The following is a 22,148-nucleotide window of genomic DNA, read 5'->3' as shown; positions in this document are numbered from 1 at the left end:
CCATTTCATGTCTGCTAGATAATGCACATTGCATGCTATTTTCTTTGTTATCTGTATTATTTTCTGCTGGTTTGGTCCCTTTTCATACATATCAAGTCCTTCACTTCATCCATTCTTCTTGCAGAATTTGCACTGCAGCATGCATCTGTTCCAGTCCTCATTTTCTGTATATAATACTTTTATACTACAAAGGTATCGTGGAAAACCCATTCCATGGAAACTGTTACTTTGAGAGATTATTTCTCACTCTTTGTGAGGACAGTATTAACAATCTTTGATTTGTTCAATGCCTTCTACAGTTTTAAACCCACCTCTGTATACACTTCTGTTATTTTATGCCCACTGATTAATGTTCTTCTTCTTGTCAATGTTTCATTCTGGGAGATTCACTCAGCAACTACCTTTACTTTTTGTGACCATCTAAGAGAGAGGTATTAAAGAGAAGATTTGGCCATGAAGGGTGTCTGCTTTGGAAAAGGGACTTTGGCATTGTTTCCTTTCCTTTTCCCAGTGAAGAACTAAAAGCTTCCACTTATGGTCTTGGTTGCATCTTGGACAGATGCAGTCATAATGATTCCCAGTCATTCACCTTCCTATATCCTCCTGTGTCACTAGAGACATACTGTTTTCACCATTACTTTAGAAAGACTCCATGTTATAACCTTTCATTTCAGCTTTATAAATTGTTTTAGCAAGAAATTTTAAATGGCATATTAACATACAGATCATAACAGTGAAGGCATAACTGTTTAGTACGACATTCAGTTTCAGTTCTCCACTATGGATGAATTCTTTCTTAGGCAAATTGTAGGCCCACCAGATATACCTAAACAGTGCATGTGCACACACACGCGACACACACACGCACACACACACACACACACACACACACACACACACACACACACACACACACACACACACACACACACACACACACACACACACACACACACAAACAAACAAATGTAAATATATGTTTGTAAGTGTTTGCGCGGAGTTCTGCTTATAAATCACATACTGGTATTATGGGAACATAATAAATATATAACTTTTGAAGGTAGATAAGGAGTGCATAACCCATTATCCTACCCAAATTACATTTAAGTATGTATCTGATTCTAGAAAACCCAGAGTCTGCATTGTTATGCTGTCCAGAAATTGCTAATATTTCTATTATTACATTATTTTACTGTTTTTGAAACCGATGATATCTCTTTCATATATTCAGTGCATGTGCATTGTCTGTCAGGTTATACATTTGTTCTCTTGGTTATTTTTCTTTCAGCTTTGTCTTTTGCTCCCTTGTTTCTGTATATCACTTTGAAGTGCATTACCCTTTTCAACTTTTTAGAGGCCGTTAATATGCCATGTTGATACATCATCCTTTCTTTTATCCCTGACATAGTTACCATATGATTGCTTTATTTACTGTATTTTATTTTCTGTATTCTGGACTGCATATATCCAGTATATATGTCTTTATGGATATGTGGTTTCAGATCAGAGCCAAAAACTGAATACACAGTTGAATAATAACTTCATATTGTAGAATAGTACGTCATCATGTCTATCCTAGTATCTTATTAGCTTTTAGACAGTTGTCATATATCATTTGCTTATTTGTAAATCACTTGACATGATCACACCAAGTTTATATATATGTATATGTATTTCTGCATACAGTTCACATACTGAAATTTCAAAACCCTAAACTGTCAAAATGAGGTCCCTGTAGGGGACATGGAAGCAAAGCTTCACTATAGATGTTAGGGTGGTACCCCCCTCCCCCAGAAATATACTGTTAAATTCCCCATTTTTTGCAGTTGAGGACATTCAATTGGTGTTGTAATGGTGAAAACAGTATGTCTCTAGTAACACAGGAGGATATAGGAAGGTGAATGACTGGGAATCTTTCCTTGATGTCTCACGTTGCATGTCTTTATGCTGAGTCTAAGAGCTCATATTTTCTGTCTGCTTCTCTAAACTTGCTAAGTACTTTCTGATTTTGCCAGCTGTTGGTATACATTAGCTTTGCTACTGATCTTCATGTAATCTGCCTGAAGCAATTTCTTTCTCCCAACCTTTCTCTGTCACTATAAGATGTTAAAGATACTTGTCTCATTAGTATTAACTTAATGTCCTGTAGCAGCTGCTTCTAGTACAGTGCCAGACAATATGTCATTAATAAAGGGTCAACAAATGCAATGACAGTTTCTGTTTCCTGTTAGGTAATGCTAAAAGTTACAGTTTGCAAGTCAAGTCACAACTTTGCAAGTCAAGTTACAAACTGTAACTCTAATGCGTAACTAATAGAGTTGGCCAGAAGAAAAACAAAAACAAACAACATAATATGTGGGAGAAGACAACAGAACTGTATTTTTAACTGAAAACTTCTAACTTTAGGGATCTTTCTTTTCCTTCAGGAATTTCAACCATTTTCTGGATGGAGGAGTTTGGAATCCTTTTCACTCAAACTTCTGTTTTCTGCTTGCTGTGAGGCAGAACAGGATCTTGCTCTCTCCTGCTTGATTCAACTTCTTGTTAATAGACTAGCTTCTGTCTATGTTGTGTATATGCCCACTGCTGCCCTATATTTCAGGTACGTTACTACACTTTTGGTTTGGTTTGAGTACAGGAATAAAAGCAGATAATAAAATCACTCACTATGAGGGGTTCAGGCGCCTAGGCAGTGAGACATTTCCCTGTGGTACATTTGACTGGGGACACATGCCTGAAGTGACATTCAGCTGCAGAGAAATATTGCTGTTTGCAAATTCCCTGTGGGCAAAGAGAAGCATACACTGCCATGCCCACAACTTCAGTAACCAAATGCACAAGGGGAAAACAATGTCCATGGTCCCCAAGGGAACACAAGATGGCAGGCAATATGGCAGGCATCAGCAGCAGGCTGACAGAGGGCATGCCAGTGGCAGTAAAATGCAGTGCACAAATGGGCCGTGCCTTTATAATTGGATCACTATCCCCTTCACAGTGTCTAGGGGACATTACCTAAAACACATACTGGAGCATAAATGTGACTACAGTATCCTGCAGGATTTCCTCCATACTCTAGCACACTTCTACATGTTGTAGTTACATAAGTATGTACTGTACACTGAGCACAACACTCATTACTTCTTCTGCCACCATTCATTTGGTTATTAAAGCTGTGAGCATGGCAGGGTGTGCTTCTCTTTGCCCACAGGGAATTTGCAAACAGCCATATTTCTCTGCAGCTGAATGTCACTTCAGCCATGTGTCCCCAGTCACATATACCACAGGGAAATGTCTTGCTACCTAGGTGCCTGAACCCATTCTGGGTAATGTACATTGACAAAGAACAACTAAATAAAACAAGTTGTGACCATGGTTATTCAGCACACGGTAAATCTACCAGTTAGGAAATCAAGTATTTCCTGAACTTTTTAGCTACCAAATGCTTATGATTCATTATAATTTACAAGCAATAGATACACTGGTGTGTGAGCGATGGGAATGTATGATGCACTAAAGGGGAATTTGAGAGTATGGGTGTTACAGACAAGAAAGACTGGCGGGTGTAGATGCAATTACTTCGGGATACTACCTGGCCCTCTTTTCATGAGACTGTCTGTATTTTGACAGTTGGGGGGAAAAAGATGACAAATATCTTGAGATTTTGGGAAAATAAATATTTTCCGACTTTCCTCTAATTGATGCAGAAATTGGTTATGTATCACAATTACTTCACTATGCTATGAAACAATATTCCACTCATATGAGCCTTTATTTTGATAATAAAGTGAAACCCAGTCCTTTACATTGATTATAGGCATTGTTGGTCATGAAGACTCTCATATTTCAATGAAAAATTCCTGCTTTGTACATATGAATAGGCAGTAATCTTAAATTACATGTATTAAAAATATGAACCAGTTACAGAACTTACTACTGAATCCCTGAACACTGATATGCATTGAGTACCACTTTCTCTGGAGCAAGGCATAAAAAATATCTAAAGTCATTTAACACGAAGATGAATACTTTTGAACATTTTCATCTTTTGCTTGTCTGTTTGTTAACCAGGTACGTAAGCTGGTCCTGAGACCCTTTTCAGTAATGACCTGCACCCAAAAGGCAGCAGTAACAACAGTTAGATACATGCAACTAAAACACAGATTGTGCAATAAGCTATTACAACAACGTTCTAATGTATAAAATCAGTATCACATGAGATATACACAAAACAAAACTCAAGGACAGGATTTACAACACAGTGGCTCCACAAAATATGAAATATAGAGATTTTTCTTCAGTAATTTGAACAAAATTTGTAGAGTGCTTGCCAATGGGCACCTCCATCCATTATGTCCATAACATCAGCACTGATAAAAGGAAGGAGGACAGTCCACCAGTGTATTATACAAGAATAATAAGATGTTTTTGTGGAGTTTGTGTTCCACTGCTAGTCTTATCCTCCTATAATGATCATGTGACTACCACTTGTACAAACACAAGTAGGAGCCACAATCTCTACATGCTAAGGGTAATTCACTCCTGGCAAGTAACTTTATAGCTAGACTGTTTACAGAAAGCATCACACTATGTAATGTGTGCCTGAATGAAAGATGCTATTCAGATTATTAAATATAAGTATAAAATTATAAACTCATCACTTTTCATATGGGAGTTAGCATTACAAACCATTGTACCTTATTTAGCATAAAACAACAGGTGGCAACTTTATGTAATGCCCTTGTTGTGACTACGTATCCATCCTCTGTGAAAACTACCTTCAATGTATGTACCACCTAAATAGCAGAGAAGAATAAATGTTCATGAGGGTGGTGTCTACATTTGTGTATCATGTGGTTCAAGATGCAGTACAACATGCCACACTTCTGTAGTAATGATTTGTACCTCTCACTAGATGATGTACATTACACAATTAACAATTTCGGTTTGTGTCTAACAGACTTATGATAAGCAAACAATAATGCCTGACAGGGCAGGTGTTACATGGAAATAAAGGACCATCCACGGGTGTTGTAAGACCCAACAACAAAGTCGGAGGGCCTATCCACCCATGGAAGGTCTGTTATTTCCCTGTGATTCCCACCCTGGAGGACATTATTGTACTTATATAATGGGCAATGTGTTGATTTTTTTTTAGAATGGACATTTTTTATATGTTTAATGCAAAATAGTCAGTCTAATGTTTCAAAATTGCCATAACATATGTAATTGCTGTTGGATGAAGTATTTGACATGCGAAATATACATTATAAAAGTATTTATTTTTTGAGGGGGGGTCTCTGCATCACCCTGTGGCATTCCTACCCAGTGTCCCATGTCTGCACCAGGTCTGCCATCTACCGTTCAGCCTCCTGGACTTTCTCCGATATTAGCTGGGACCAGTTATAGAACTTAAGGGCATCCTGGGTGGTCTTGTCTATCACCATTGTGCTGTTCTTTTGCTATGTCCTACCAACCATCTTCCCTTCACCTGGTAAACAGTGGTAGCACCCTTAGGTGGAAATGCAATGGGGGATGTTGTGGTGTATTGCCCTAACTCTGCAGCAGCTCCACCAGAGGTCATTGTGAGAGATACCTATGAAAACCACCCACCTTCCTTGGATAGTAATGTCAGTCCCACCATACCTCTCAATCAGTTGCCCGAGATGCTAATTGGACCCATTTCATCTTGGTCGTAGTCAGGGTTTTATGTCTGTATGTCACCAAAGTGGCTATACAAGTATTTAGTGTGTGTGTGTGTGTGTGTGTGTGTGTGTGTGTGTGTGTGTGTGTGTGTGTGTGTGTGTGTGTGTGTGTGTGTGCTTGTGTATGCCATTCTTTGTATGTATAATATGTACACATGTACACACACACACACACACACACACACACACATGCAGACACAAATAGACTGACTCTCACACACACACACACACACACACACACACACACACACACACACACACACACACAGCAATTACCATCACTTTCTTGCCTGAGTACACCTCAGATGTCTCATTTTGATCAAAAGAATGAAAAAAAATCATGTAGTAGAGGGCATTGCAACCCCCTATGCCTTTCAGCTGTCCCTGATTCCGTAGAACATCCCTGATTTTGCCTTTTATTTTAGCTCTGCACCTTGAATACATTTGATTTTCTGGTAAATTACTAAGGATTGCAGTCAGTTAATAAAGCCACACATTATAGTTTCAAACTTCATTTTGTTCGAAAAATTCTTGTTTTTTATAAAATCCCTTGCTCTGCTTACTTTTTAAAGTGAACTAAGGTTATACTTAAAGATTGTCCTAAATTTTAGGTCTTTGTCTCCACCGCCATTAGAGTTGACTTTGTCTAGAACTCTTAAGCAAAGAAGTGGAGAGTATGTGGTTTCTCTGTCTCTCTCTCACACAGTGTCTCTCTCTCTCTCTGACACACACACACACACACACACACACACACACACACACACACACACACACACACACACACACTCAAACAAAGCATATGAAATGGCTCATGTCTATGAAATGTATGCAGCTAGTGTGTATCATGTTAACTATAACACCTTCTGTTGATTCATGTGCAGCCACCACGTATGGATTTCCTTAGCGAAAGAAGCAGACTGATATGCTTATGCTTTGAAAGGCAAGCAATGTTGATTGAAAGGTTATACTTAGAATGGATTTATTATAGGTCATGAAGTGAAAGTAGGATGACCTATATAACTTAGAAAGCATTAAAATGAAAAGAATAATCTGATATGCAAAAGAGCTAGAAACTTCTGGAACAGTCTACCATTATAGGTTCATAGGTTCATAGGTTGGTACTAGACTATCAGCCCTAGGGCCTATACAAGCCTAGCCATAACAATTCCCTGGCTATTTCTTCCCACATTATTTACTTTCCTGGACCCCTGTCTAGCAGGGCGACTGACATGAACCCTGGGGTGAATTTCCTTTCTCCCATCCAATCGTCAAGGTTCCTCTTGAAGAGGTCCAAAGAAGCACTCTGCTTGACATGTATGGGCAATCTACTCCAGAGTCTGGGGAGTCTCTGTGTCAGGAACCTATCCCTCCAGCATGTTTTGTTTATTGTGATGACAAGGTTTAGATCCCTGGAGCATGTAGCTCTGAGGGATTGGGATTTCTTTAAGTGTAGCATGTCCAGCAGCTCTGGGTTTGACATGGCCTTGTATGTTAAGCAGAGATCGCCTCTGAGTAGACGATATGCGACAGAGTATAGCTGGAGTTTTTTAAGACGGTCAGCGTAGGGCATCTGCTTTAGGCCTGTGATTCTTTTAGTGAGGTATTTCTGAGGCCTTTCCAGTTGTTGCAAATGTCTTGAGAGGTACATACCAAATGGAGCGTTGTATTCTATAATGGGTCTAATGAGGGATGAGTACAGTGGGACAATGACCTCCTTTTTCTGGATGAAAAGCCCTTCGTGATGAGGTGTGCCACATAGAAGGATTTCCTGACTGTTGTGGCGATGTGGTTATCGAAGGTGAGACCACTGTCCACCTGTGTCCCTAAGTCTCTTATCACACTTTCTGTGTTTAGTGTACTGCCACCTATATGGTAATTCATGGATACATGTTTTTCCCAAAGGGATAACAATACATTTCTTGGCATTGAGCTTGAGCCCATGGCTCTGGCACCAAGCATCTGTTTCTGTAAGGCCCTTTTGTAGAGTATCCACATCATTTGGGGATTCAATAATGGCTCCCAGTTTGCAGTCATCTGCAAACTTTGTTAGCCAGAGTCCCTTAGTGTTGACCTGTACTTCAGAGAAGTAGATGCCAAACAAGAGCGGCCCCAGGACTGAACCCTGAGGTACTCCACTTGTCACTTGTCTGGAGCTGGATTTGGAGTCAGCTACTTTTACAGTGTGGGTTCTATCAGTAAGCCATTTAGCAACCCATTGGGTGACATAGGGATTAATGCTCAACTTAGTAAGTTTATCTATGATTCCAGAGTGGGGGATGGTATCAAAGGCCTTGGCAAGGTCTAGATAGGTTATTTATAGATTTATGTTATCAAATTGTCATCTACAAAAAACACTTCAAACACTAACTTGCCAAATCTTTGGAAAACATATAATGTGAGAGTGTTCAATCTCGCCGTTTGTTCTTACACATGGGTTCGGAGCCGATCCTCAGCTCCGAGTCGGCCGCTTGGCAAAGCTCTGCATCGAGAAGAAGCTCGAGACCAACCTGTCTCCCACAATTCCCTCTGCCTTTACCTCAGATTTAATTTGCCGCTGCAACGTTCGCATCACTTTCGATGAGCTCAGACCACCTGGCAGATAAGATTCTTTTTTTTCTAGGATTACTTAGAAAATTCTTGCTATTTTCAAATTGAGACCTTTTAGTGTGTGTGTGTGCGTGAGTCAAGGGTTTCTTAACCTTCTATATATTATTAGTATATAGATTTTTAGTTAGGTTTCCCTACCCCACCCACTAACTACTGGATTTGCTATTGGATTTGTTAGATTTAGAGTAAAACACTATTACACTTGTGGTTCCATCCTTAGTGTTTTGGCTGTAACTGTCTTTAACTTATACAGGACTGTGTAGATATATATATATTTGTATATATATAACGTTACTGGATTTGACAATAATACCGGATTTGACTGTTTTATCCTTGAACATGTCCGAAAAAGCAAAGCCAGGGTTCAAAAGGTGCCAATGTGGACAGAAAATGTCTGTCACAGATAACCATAGCTCCTGCGTCTACTGTCTTGGCCCTCTCCATCTGCAAGAAGACTGTTCCATTTGTCATTCTTTCAGTGGAAGGGTCATGACAGATAGGCGCAGGAAGCTGATGGACAGAGGCCTTTTGAAGCCTGCCTTTCAAGAGACTCTTGATAAATCAGACCAGGCATCTAAATCCTCGAAGGAGTCAAAGATGTCAGAGCCCATGTCATTGGCTCCGAGCTCTTCGTTTAAGGTTCGTTCACCGGTTCCACAGACTTCGGGGCCGAGTGTCGAACTTCTGTCTGTCACCGAGCCTCGAGTCTTGGAACCGGTGATGAAGCTTCCACCTCCTGTGCTTTTGAGGTCGGCCCCGTCTTCGATTCCTTCGACCCGTTCTTCCAGGCCCCTCTCTGACTCCGACGTAGATCGTGTGGTGCAGAAGTTAATGGAGAATACGGCCTTGTCCAAACTCATCTCAGTCTCCTCCCAGTTGGTGTTGAGACTCAAAGGCCTTCCTTTATCTCCATCTGTTCCTCCTCCGAGACCTATTCAGCCTTCGGAGCCGGGAGAGGCTGATCTGATGATCGTGGAGCCCTCGGTGCCGGAGCCGTCTTTCTCTCGGTCGGCACCCTTCACCTCGACTCTGACGGATCCATTACCGGAATCGCGGAGCCGACGATGTATCCTTGGTTCCGGGACCGAGAGTCGAACCGATGTTTCAGTTCCGACTCTCCCTCTCGGTGCCTCAGCACGGATCGCTTCGGCTCCGTCCTCGGGGTCGATGCCCTCGGTCCCCGTCTCGGGGATCCCTCCGCCTTCTTCAGAACCGGGGGATTCCTCGGCTCGGGACCCGGGGGCTTTTGACCTTATGAGGAAGGTGTTGTCAACTCAGACAACCACTTCAGCAGAAACAGCCTCTCCTCCCCATAAAGGCCCATTATCCTCTTCTGCACCCACGGCTACTCAGAAGCGTCGAGCACCAGTGTCTCAGCCACCCCCAGAGGGAGCCCCTTCTTCCTCGGAGGCTTCATCGGATGCCCCCCCCCGAGGAAGTTCCGAGGAAAAGATTGTGTAAGAGGAGGCACTTGGATTCTCCACAAGAATCCTTAACATCGGACACTGACTTGGATGAGTCAGAAGGGTCCCCAAAATCACCCTCGGAGGATGTCTCCTTTTCTGACATACTGGAGATCCTGAAACAGAGAGGTGATTGGCAAGCCCTACCCCCTTCTGAGGATGAGTCAGTCTTGCTGAAGGCATTCAGTGCTCGCCCTTCTTCCTCCTGGGTTACTCCGCCCTTCGACGAGTTGATGGATTTGATTGCTCGAAGGGCGTGGGACACCTGACACAGTGGAGCCAGTCCCTAGAAAGCCTAATAAATATATTACGGCCCCTCAAGACAAGGCATACCTCACAAAGGGAGTTCCAGTGGACGCTATGGTGGTGGCAGCTGCCACTAAAAAGGAGATGTCTGAATCTTCCTCATCTGTCCATCCGCCTAACAGAGATTCTAGGACTATGGACAGGTATGGGAAGCGCATTTTTAGTTCAGCGTCTTTTTCCATGCGATCGCTGAACTATTTGACACATTTTACACGTTTACAGAGGGATCTAGTCAAAGAGTTGGGAGATACCCTCCAGGGTACTACAGATGCTGCTGTCGCGGATAAAGTTACAGCACAACTCAATACCCTTACATCAATTGTGAACTCGTCCATGAGGCTCATCTCGTATGCAGCCGAAGGATCGAGTAGGGCTGCGGCTTCAGCGATTGCTCTTTGTAGACAATCCTGGATGCGCTTATGTTCCTTTGCGGAAGCCTTCAAGTCTTCCTTTACTAATGCCCCATTTGATGGTGCCACTCTCTTTGGCCCCAAAGTAAAGGAGACTCTAACCCGGTGTGAGCAAGAGGGAAAGACTCTGTCTGCTGTCGGAGTCTGTTTTTCCACCCCATCCAGACCATACCCCAAAGAGCAACGAGGTGGAAAAATGTGGTTTCGAAAACCCCAAGGTTCTTTCCCAGGCACACAGGGTGATGCCCCCTCCAGAGGCAGAGGGGGGGCAGAAGTGGAAGACGTCACCCTGGTGGCAGAGGGGGTCCGCAAAACCAAGGTGACAGGGATACACTCCCTGGGAAGCCTTTCCAGCACTCCTGAAGGGAGGCCCGACTGTCCTGCTCTGGAGGCAGTCGGGGGTCGCCTAGCTTTATACCCTCAGGCCTGGCAAAGTCTTACATCAGACAAATGGGTAAAAAGCATTATTACCAGAGGTTACAGAATTCCATTTCTATTTCCCCCGTTACCGCAAAAAAGATTCCCAGATGTACCGCCCCATGTGTGAGATCCTGCAGCTATAGAAATTTCAAGGCTGCTAGAAAAAAGAGTCATCCAACCAGTCCCAGCGGACCAAAGAGGATTCGGAACTTACTCAAGGTTCTTTTTAGTTCCAAAAAAGACAGGGGACTGGAGGCCAATTCTGGACCTAAGCAGGCTCAATACCTTCGTCAAGAAAGAAAAGTTCCGGATGGTCACGCTTCAATCGATCCTTCCATTGTTACAGAAGGACGACTGGATGTGCTCAATAGATCTTAAGGACGTGTACTACCACATCAAAATGGCCAGAGCGTCCAGAGATCACTTGCACTTCAGGCTGGCAGCCAGTCACTTTCAGTTTCGGGCCCTGCCCTTTGGTCTAACCTCAGCCCCCAGGGTTTTCACCAAATGCATGGCAGTGGTAGCGTCTCACTTGAGACGCCTAGGATTCCAGGTGTTTCCGTATCTGGATGACTGGCTCCTTACTGCCACCACCGAGCATCGACTGATTCAGGCCAGGGATTACACACTCGAACTTTGTGTTCATCTCGGAATTTCCATAAATTTCGAAAAATCTGCATTACAGCCATCACAGCATATCTCATTCATAGGAGCAGATTTAGATACCCGGTGCTTGATTCTAAGACTTCCCTCAGAAAGAATAGCCTCTCTACAAAATCACATATCTCTTCTCCTGTTGTCCAAGAAATCCCCGGCCAAACTGGTTCTGAAAGTTTTGGGTCTCATGGCGGCTTCCCTCATTGCAATACCCTTGGGAAGACTGCACATGAGAGTTCTTCAATGGCTGCTGTTCGCACAATGGTCGTTCCAACAGTTACCGCTGACACACGAAATTCACATCACAAAGATCTACAAATCACACCTGTCTTGGTGGCTACAGAACTGCAATCTCTCCGGCGGCCGACCGTTTGTGCTACCCACTCCGACAGCTACGGTGACCACGGACGCTTCCCTGATAGGGTGGGGGGGCATCTTTCAGGGACAGACAGTCCAAGGTGAATGGACCAATCTAGAGTACAACCTGCACATCAATGTTCTGGAGATGAGGGCAGTGTTTCTAGCATTGCAACACTTTTCTCCCCTTCTACCTCTAGGGACCATTGCAGTTCAAACGGACAACATGTCCGTAGTCTGGTACATAAACAAGCAAGGAGGAACCAAATCTTACCAGTTGTGCAGAGAGGCCATGAGAATTTGGCAATGGGCAGAGTCCACGGGTCACTTTCTGATAGCAACACACATCCCGGGGTTATCCAACATCATAGCGGACAGGTTGAGCAGAGCCATCCTGTTACCTCACGAGTAGTCCCTCAAACAGACAATAGCGGACATGATTTTCCGCAAGTGGGGCCAGCCTTGCTGCAATCTGTTTGCGTCTCCAATGAATGCCAAATGCAGAAGCTACTTCACCCTGTTACCCCCGCCAGGGGAAGTCCCCAGGGATGCTCTGATTCACGATTGGCCCCCGGGCCTCATGTACGCCTTCCCTCCTATACCTCTGATTCCAAGATTTCTGCAGAAAGCCAAGAACCTGGAGAGGACTGTAATTCTCATTGCCCCATTCTGGCCTCGTCAGATTTGGTTTCCCTTTCTTCAAGCACACCAAATACGGGAACCCTGGATCCTGGACCCGGAGCCGGATCTACTGACCCACTCGTCAGGGCCTCCCCACCCGTCGCTCCTGTCCCTCAGACTAGCAGCTTGGCTGCTCCGCTTCTTAGCCAGGTCTGATCTTCTTTCTCCTGCGGTTCAAAATATTCTAGTAGCTTCTCATAAAGCTTCCACTACAAAGGTTTACACGAGTAAGTGGAAGCGGTTTGTATACTGGGCAACTATGCAACATTTAGATCCCTTGATAGCCCCACTAAACAAAGTCTTAGAGTTTCTATCCGTGCTATTTCACCAAGGAGCTTCTCCCGCCACCTTGAGGGTTCAATTGGCTGCTATTTCAAACTTTCATGTAGGAGAAAATGGAGTGCCTATTATGACTCATAGGCTTTGTAAGGCTTTTCTAAAAGGGTCTTTTCATATTAGACCACCAGTCAGGTTTCCTACAGCACCGTGGAATCTGAACCTCCTGTTATCACAACTAATGCTACCACCCTTTGAACCAGCCTCGTCCTGTTCTTTGAAGTTCTTGTCATTGAAAACTCTCTTTTTAGTAGCTATCACTTCAGCCAGATGAGTGTCAGAACTTCAAGCTCTTTCCATTAAACACCCATATTTGATCTTTCACCCTGATAGGGTATCCCTTCGCACCAACCCGTCCTTTCTTCCCAAGGTTTGTTCAGTCAATAACATTAATCAGTCCATTGAGCTCCCCACATTTTTCAAGAACCATTCCAATAAGCTGGAATATATGTTACACAAGTTAGATGTTCATAGACAACTCAGATTCTACTTAGATAGAACAAAGGATCACAGAAAAGCAGATCAACTCTTTATAGCCTTTGCGGACGGCAGAAAGGGCATGGCAGTGACGAAGCGTACCCTTTCCAAATGGCTATCTGATTGTATTACTTTTGTTTATACTGCTACCGAGCAGAGTTTGCCCATCAAACCGAAAGCACATTCTCTAGATCAATATCTACATCACTGGCTCATGTGGCCCGCCTATCTTTGGACACTATTTGTGCGGCCGCCACTTGGTCTAAACCACATACGTTCATCACTCATTACAAAGTGGATAGGGTTTCCAGGGACAGGGCAACCTTTGGTTCCACTGTGCTCAGGAACGTTCTTCCGTGAGTCTCTCAGGGTCACGGAGCTAGGGACGCTACCCATGTGTAAGAACAAACGGCGAGATTGAACACTCTCACATATAGAAGTTATGTCCTTACCATAACGTTCCATGTGGAGTGTTCATCTCGCCTTTGTTCTTACATTCCCACCCTCAGGTCAGGAAGAACATCCAGTTTAGATGTCTGGTTTGGTTCTCCCGCTTCTGATTCTCTCAGCTGTTACTGCTGGTTTCAGCTATGCCTTAGTATGTATGTTTGTATGTTTCATTGCCGTTGGGATCTGGTATTGTTTGCAAACTAGATCTGAGGTAAAGGCAGAGGGAATTGTGGGAGACAGGTTGGTCTCGAGCTTCTTCTCGATGCAGAGCCTCGGAGCCGAGGATCGGCTCCGAACCCATGTGTAAGAACAAAGGCGAGATGAACACTCCACATGGAACGTTATGGTAAGGACATAACTTCTATTTACTGACAGATTAATGGTTAGTGTCTGAATTTGATATCACTGTTGGATATATTTATGTTAAGATAAGATCATCTAACAGCTTGGTTCCTTTATAAAGTTTAGCTGTTCCATCCCTGCATTAATCATGGTCAGTCAATAAACTACTGTAAATATTAAATATAGGAAAATGTGCTGCATGTTACGAATATAAAGACATGACAGTTAAATAAGGCTATATTACAAAGTCACCATAAGTCAAATAAGTCAAACCTAATATGAAATTTTACTTTATATAATGTTTGTTTACCTGTTTCTCTGGCAATGTACCTTGCTATAGCAAGACTCTGGTGGATGAAAGTTCCATCAACTTCCAAAACTGGCAACTTTCTGAAAGGGATTTCTGAAACAACATATATCAGCAATAAGTATAATGAATCAATAGCAAAATGCATTTACAATTCCTTGTTATGGAATTTAACAGCAGCATTACAAACAAATAAATAAGAAACCTTACTGAGCATGTAGAAAGTCAAAAGAGCAGCTTAACACTTGTGACTCTAAAAGTCAATATTTACTTTCTTTTGTTATGTACACCACCACATAGATCCCAAAATACAAACATTTTAGTTCTGATTTTGCCAAAAAACTTAAGTAATAGCTATAGATAACCCTTGCTAGACCTACCAACAGGTGTATTTCTTTTCTTTTTTGTTTTCTTTTTTTTTTTTACAATGCCCAACATCTAACATTTCACTCCTCATATTAGATAGTGCTAGGATTTATCAATGCTCATTCCATATTTTATGAATAGTAGCACTGTGTTTCCTGTATGGTCTTATCATGCATCTACAACCTGTTCTGTGGAGTATTGCTTCCTTGTTTACTCCTTGTAATGCATTTTCTAGTCTTACAACATTCCTCTTTTTCCTTAAGCATAATATCTTGCGAATAACTTTACCACTCGGGAAAGGGACTAATTGTTAATGTGATAGTAGGTTGTTTTTCAGCTTATATTTCTGGGTCATATCTTACAAAAAGAAAGTATTCTTCTTTATGCAAGAATCTTGGCAGTTGTTAAGGCTGCATAAAATTATAAAAGATAATACAACTTGTAATAGATCTGACTGTAATTGGATTTATTAATGGATATTAATTATGGATAGAGCTTTATATTTGAGAGGTAGGGCTTTTCAAGGCTATTAAGACTTCTAATAGATCTGCTTATTTGGTAATAATGTTATGGAATTGGTGGTGTCAGATCTTAAGTTATACTAGGTTGCATATAACTGTAGTGTATGTGTAGGAGGGAAGCAATTATGTTGTTTCAGTAGGATGTGTATTACTAAGCATAGTGCCTGTGTTGTATGCAGCTCACTTGATAGTAGTTCCGAGACTGTTTATGCTGATGAATCTGCAAGCTTGCCTGATGAATTATTGAAGTTTTTTAATGTTATTAGGATGACCTAATCACATAGGGTATGTATGATGTTTCCTAGGTGGGGGAGTCTGTTACTTGTGAGGTAACCAGGAAGAGTCTTGCATGGATAGCATATTGCTGAATAATTTGCATAGTTAGTTAAGATATAGCTTTTGACTGCTATTAAGCCGATTTGAATAACACAATGGGTGTGTTTCTTGGAAAAATGGAGCTATGCTTCTTTGTGGTGTAGTTCACAAATCCAGGAATTCTCTTTTAAATGACAGCAAATCTGAAGAGTGGCATTTGTTTTAATCAAAAAGCCCACCTGTTCAAGTTGTGCCTCTATAATACTGCCTTTTTCTCACTGTTGTGTCATTTTGTGCAAGCAGTTTTAGTACACATTGTCAGAATGAAAGGGAAAGATTTGCATAGAAATGACAATGAAATCACTGAAACCAGATAGCCAGGCTAGGTGTTGTCAGAGTGTAAAGGACATAAATGTCAAATGAAGCCTTTGAAACTAATCACCTCTCTGCAAAACATTAAAATCAATGCTTTGCTGCAGAGTAGCACATTACCTGGAACCCCCACTTGTGGTCAACTTTGGCCCAATAGTACCTTAATTTTATATACTAAGCTCACTGCAATGCAATCAGGGAGTAAAAAGAAACACCCAGGAAGGATGTATGGAACCAATATTGCTCTTATTATTCTATTCAAACAAATGAAAACACTCTGAAGCAAATGTAAAATCAAGGAGTCCAATCTATACCTTTTTGGGTTTCGTCTAGTTACATGTCGCCAACATGTAAGAAAGTAACATTATGCTAATAAAGCTGTATATCTTATGATAAACACGTAGTTACTTCTTGTCAGTATAAGGAAAATTAGTATAATGGTCATATCTCTCAACCTCTTAGACCAAGAAATCTGGACAAAGCCAAAAATAATATGGGGACAAAAGCCCAAAAACAGGGACACATTTTAATTAATGCTGTTATAAACATAACAGGTTTTGCATTAACATGCATTTTCTGAAGGATATGAAGTCCAGAACTCAAATGTCTGTCAATATTTAGTGAATAATATTTATTGAAAATAATAACACCAAACACAGTGGAAAAAGAAGAATTACACACTTTAATATTGATTGATTTTTTTCCAAAAAATATGGACTTCATCAATATAACAAACATAACAATCATTCTCAAGTTATATAAACTGCCAAATAATATAACTCCCTAATTAGCATAATTAATTAATCACCTTAAAGGTATTCTGATAACAGCAGTGGTACATGCTTCCATGACTGTTAAACCAATCATTTTCATTCAATGGTGTCTGAGGGGGAGACAAGTCAACGCTCACACATCTCTCGATGAGTGTTTTACTAAGCTCAAAAAGAAGTTAAAAAAAATCAAAATGCTACAATTGGAAAACACTTTTCTTCAACAATGTGTAAACAACCAGAGCGTTCCTAAGGATTTTTGTTTTTTCAAATTTCTGAACGGATTGGTTATGGGCTCAACATTTCATCAGGAACTGGGGGATTTATTTACTCTATTGGATCATACGTTAATATCCTTGATTATTGAGAACAATAACCAAATAATGGACATTTTGTTAAGGGATATCAAGGACTTGGAGGCATTTATTACTAATGATTTACTGTTTGAAAGCATATCTTACAAATTTGATAATATTATTAAGAAAGTTGGGAATGATTGTTAAGAATAATTATGATCGTAAATGTAAAAAATTGTTAAGAGACCTGAAAGACTGTGATACAGGAAATGTATATCCTTTGAACAATGGGTCAAGAATTAATTCTGGGAATAACAATAGACAACAAACTTAGCTATGATGACCATATAAATACTACCATAAAGACTGTCAACGAAAAACTAGGCTCCCTTTATAGAATCAAACCCTTTCTTACCCCAATAGCTAGAACCACTATTGCCCAAACCCACCTAATCTCTACCCTATTCTATGCTTCAGCCATACATACCAACCTTTCTAAGAACAACCTTAACAAACTATCAACCAGCTATAATAACATAGCCAGATTTGCCACTGGCTCTCCCTTCAGAGCTCACCACTGTCACAACCTCAAACAACTGGGATGGTTAGAATTCCAGAACCAACTACTTTGTCTACAACTTGTTATCACACAAAAGATCCTCTACCACCCTAATAATACCCCAATCCTCACTAATCTAATAAATCCCTATAAAAATCTTGCAACATTGTGCTCTGCTAACAAGCTTCTAGTTTCCACTATAAAATCTAACAACAAAGCTGGGGACTCACTTTTACCAACACAGTGGAAAAAACCTGGAACCAACTTCCAAGTTTTTCATATCATAGGTTCTCATTTATAAAGGCTTTATATCATTTTAACATAGTTTTTTGGCTTTTATAGTTTTTAGGCTTTTTGAAAACTATGCATAGTTTTATTATGCCTTGTCCTTTTTCTGTCAAGCAGTGACAGTGACACTGAGGTAATGCCTCATCTATATCTCATCCATCCATTGGTCTGGATCAGTGAATCTGCAGGGGCCATCTGCCTCACATGTGCCCTCACATGTACCGGGATTTGCATAGGGAGTCTCTGGGTGATGAATCTGTGTCTCCCAGCACCTAAGTTAATAACGTGTCAAGGTGTAAGTTCCCCGCCCTTGTGGTTCTTGAGTGAGGTTTATTTTTGAGGTGAAGCATGTTCATCAAATCTGGGTTTTTTTTGGCCTTGTGTGTCAGGCACAGGTCAGTCACCTCTGAGCACCTCTGTTTGAGAAATAGAGCTGGAGTTCTTTCAGTCGGGCAGCATAAGACTTTTTTGAAACCCTTTATCCTTTTTGGTGAGGATTTTTGGGGCCCTTTCAGCTTTTGTGATCGGGTCATGGGGCATTTTGCTCTGATATTGGTGTGATTCATCATGAGTACAGGGATGATGACAGGGGGACGAGGGGATGTCTTGATCTAGAATGATCAGGTGGATGATGATGATGGGCAATGTAGAAGCAATGTAGAAGGTCTTGCACTTTACTTTGTCAAGTGTCAGGTCAACCTCTCAGGTCCTCCCCCAGACCTGATAACTTCTTTCTGTGCAGTGGCCACCAGAGGTATATAAGGGTGGTAGTGTTTGTTTTTCTTTTTGACTATGGGTATCTTTATGCTTTTCTTGTTAGGCCAGGGCTCTGGCACCATTATCCGTTTCAGTTATCCGTTTCTATCCTCTTCTAGGATATCTGAGTCAGATGTGTTTTCGACTGACTATTCTAGTGCAGACATGCAGCAGTGCAGTCCTTTGTCACCTCCTGTCCTTGCTTGTACTCAGAAAAGTAGATGCCGAACAAGAGATGCCTGGGACTGTGGGCTGACTGACACCTGACAGGCCACAGGCTGTGAGTCTGACAGTCTGACCTGACCAGACTCTGACTCCCTCTGTCTTCTGTCTTAGCCAGTTTCATCTTGTGATTGTGATGTTTACATTCAAGCTCAAGCTGATTTGTTTTGATACCGATACCTGAGTGGGGTGTTGTCGGGCCTTTGCCAGGTGAGTCTAGGCTGGCTGGTGACTGCATTATATCATCAATGGCCTGACTGTTTGAAAAAAAAAGTCAAGTTTAAAAAAAGGCATGATCTGCCTTTGACAAAGCCAAACTGGGTTGGATCCAAAGTCTGCAAGTTCCCTATGTCTTTATTTATGAGTGAACTCTCAACTCGTACTTCCTCACTTCTTTTTAAAAAACACCTTAAAGAATATCTTAAAATACATTGGCTCTGTCCTGGCTCTAACCCAGACTGATACCTCTACTGCCTCCCATTGTACTCCCTATACTTCTCTACTCTATTGTTCTACACTGCTCTACTCTACTGTTCTATGTTCTACCTTATTAACATCTAAGGTAACCTAATCAGGACTTTTCCTTCTAGTATATTAAAAAAAATTAACTATTTTTTCTTTGATTTTCTCTCATGTGTTGCTTTTTTTCAATTTTTAATCTCAGCTTAGACATACTATTAGACTCTGTGCAAATTTATCCTCATGTACAATCGAAACAATGTACAGCATTCTCTTGCTACTATTGTATATATTCTATGTTTTGTTACTACCTATACAATCAAAACAATGTATAGCATTCTCATGTTACTATTGTATATATTCTATGTTTTGTTACTACCTATGCTTGGAGCTTTTCTCCCCGGACCTCTACTGAAAATGGACATATATCCAGTTAGACTAGCCCGGTCAACAAATGTAAAATAAAATAAAATAAATAAATAAAGTATTGGTGTTCCTCCAAGTGGGTGTGGGGTTGTTCAGGTTGACAAATGTTGATGTTCCTGAAACTAATGTATTTTTAAATACTAATGTTTTTTGGAGTTTCTCCCTTGAGATGATCAGGCAGTTAGCACAACGCAACAATTACATGAATATGTCTGATTATAGGGAGGGGGATTAGAACACATCCAGGAGGAACAGGTTGAGGGGGAGAGTGCATTAAATTTTGATGTTGCTGACAAAAGTGCACTTTTATATAGAGGTTTTAAGATTTATAATTATAGTACCTTAGTAATTGATGCTACTTATACTAGTTTGTTTAATAAAGGATTTTGTACCACCCAAGGATATTTGGGTCTATATCAGAACACCAAAAGTTCACATTTTCGAATGTTCTTACGTTGACCCCTAATCAGCGAACGCTGACAACATTGAGCATTCAGAACAGCAAATTTTTTCCTAGGGAAAAATTTTGCTGTTCCAAAACACATACACACAACACAAGCACACCAAACAAACAGCAATCCACAAACATACACCCAAAATCTTACAGCTAACCCTACACTAAACTGTACAAACACCACTAACTATCCACTTACCTTAACCCAAACCTTAACCCTAAGGTCCGTCACTATCGCACACTCACCTCACCTGCGCCCTAACCCTAACTCATCTAACCCGCCCTAACCCTCACGTCCACACAATCGCACACTTACTTCCCTCACACCCTAACCCTAACTCACCTAACCCACGCCCAATCGCACACTTACCTGAACTCGACCCATAACTTTCCACCACAGTGCTGAAAATAGCGAAACGACAGAAACAGACAACTGAATTCTTTCCCTAGGAAAAAATTTGGTTATCTGTCGTTTTGCTATTTTCAGTGTTCGCTGAATAGGGGTCGATGTAAGAACATTTGAAAGTATGAACGTTTGGTGTTCTGATATAACAACGGGATATTTATTTAGTGGGTTTACTTATATAATTGAAAATGTTGCTAGGACAACAAATATACAATTGATCATGGATGGAGATGAAGACAGGATGAGGGTTTGAAGAGAAAAAGGGTAATTAATATCCATGTCAATCCTGTTTTTAGACAATTTGAAATATTATGTGAGGCAGAGCATAGGAATCTATTTGCTATGAATTTTACAAATAAATATTATGATTTGACTAAACAAGAAGCTAGTTTATTAAACCAATTGAGGAAAGAGAAGACAATTAGAGTTATAAAAGCAGATAAGGGGGGTGGGCTGATCCTTATGGATACCATGATATATAAACAGAAAATATTTCAGTTATTATGGGATACTGACACCTATATGGTGGTTCCACATCAGGAAGTTGAACTTGCTTTTAAAGCAATAGATATTATGTTATATGATCTTTTGATGTCAGGCAACCTAACAAAGGAGGAATACAGCTATATGGTTGTACAAAGACCTGTTATATCCTCTTTTCTGGTATCCCTAAGTTATACAAAAGTATAAATGGCCTACTGCTAAGACCTGTGGTGGCCTCTGCATGTTCTAAAACACAGCCTATGGCCGAATATATTGATTTAAGGTAAAACTCTTTTTAATGATAAAATACATATTTTAAAGGACTCTTGGAATTTTTTAATTTGGAATGTTGAATTTGAGGTGGATATACTATTTGTTACTATTGACATGAAAAATTTATTTTCAACCATACCACATGATACTGGTCTGGAATGGTTTATGCAAGCACTTGTCTCCTTCAAAATTGTATTGATAGGGAGGTTACAAATATCCATTTAATGATAGAACTTGTTCTTTATAACAACTTCCTATTTTTGAAGGAGTGATTTTTAAACAAATAAAGGGAGTAGCAATGGGTGCAGCTTTAGCACCAGTATATATTAACTTTGTAATGTGGTGTTGGGAGAAATAAGTTATTTTTTTGAATCAGATTTTAAGGAGAATATTAAAAATTTTCACAGATTCTTGTACGATATCTTCCTAATTTGGAATGGTCCTTTGGATAGTTTAATCATTTTATATTTATTAATATGTCGAGTAGTTTTTTAACATTTACTCGTAGTTGGAATGAATTTAGTATTAATTATTTAGATGTGGTATTGCATAAGAATATAGAAGAAAATAAGTATGAATCCACTATTTAACATAAATCTACATTTTCTAATTTTAATTATTATATAGCAGTCACCACACTTTTAGGCAAAAACAGAGCTTAGTGAAG

General features: G+C 40.7%; 1 protein-coding gene across 2 annotated transcripts in view; it reads right to left on the bottom strand.

Moving 5' to 3' along the window:
* Positions 1 to 22,148, bottom strand: part of HPGDS (hematopoietic prostaglandin D synthase) — a 648,072-nt gene that overhangs the window by 205,413 nt on the left and 420,511 nt on the right. For both annotated transcript variants that reach the window (XM_044061059.1, XM_044061060.1), the window contains exon 4: positions 14,519 to 14,611. In XM_044061059.1, coding sequence (XP_043916994.1) covers positions 14,519 to 14,611 — 93 coding nt within the window. The remainder of the gene's footprint in view (positions 1 to 14,518; positions 14,612 to 22,148) is intronic.

Source organism: Protopterus annectens, chromosome 2.part0, assembly GCF_019279795.1.
Source record: "Protopterus annectens isolate FY-2018-M chromosome 2.part0, PAN1.0, whole genome shotgun sequence".
NCBI classification, from domain to species: Eukaryota; Metazoa; Chordata; order Ceratodontiformes; family Protopteridae; genus Protopterus; species Protopterus annectens.
This window is presented reverse-complemented; position numbering and strand designations above follow the sequence as displayed.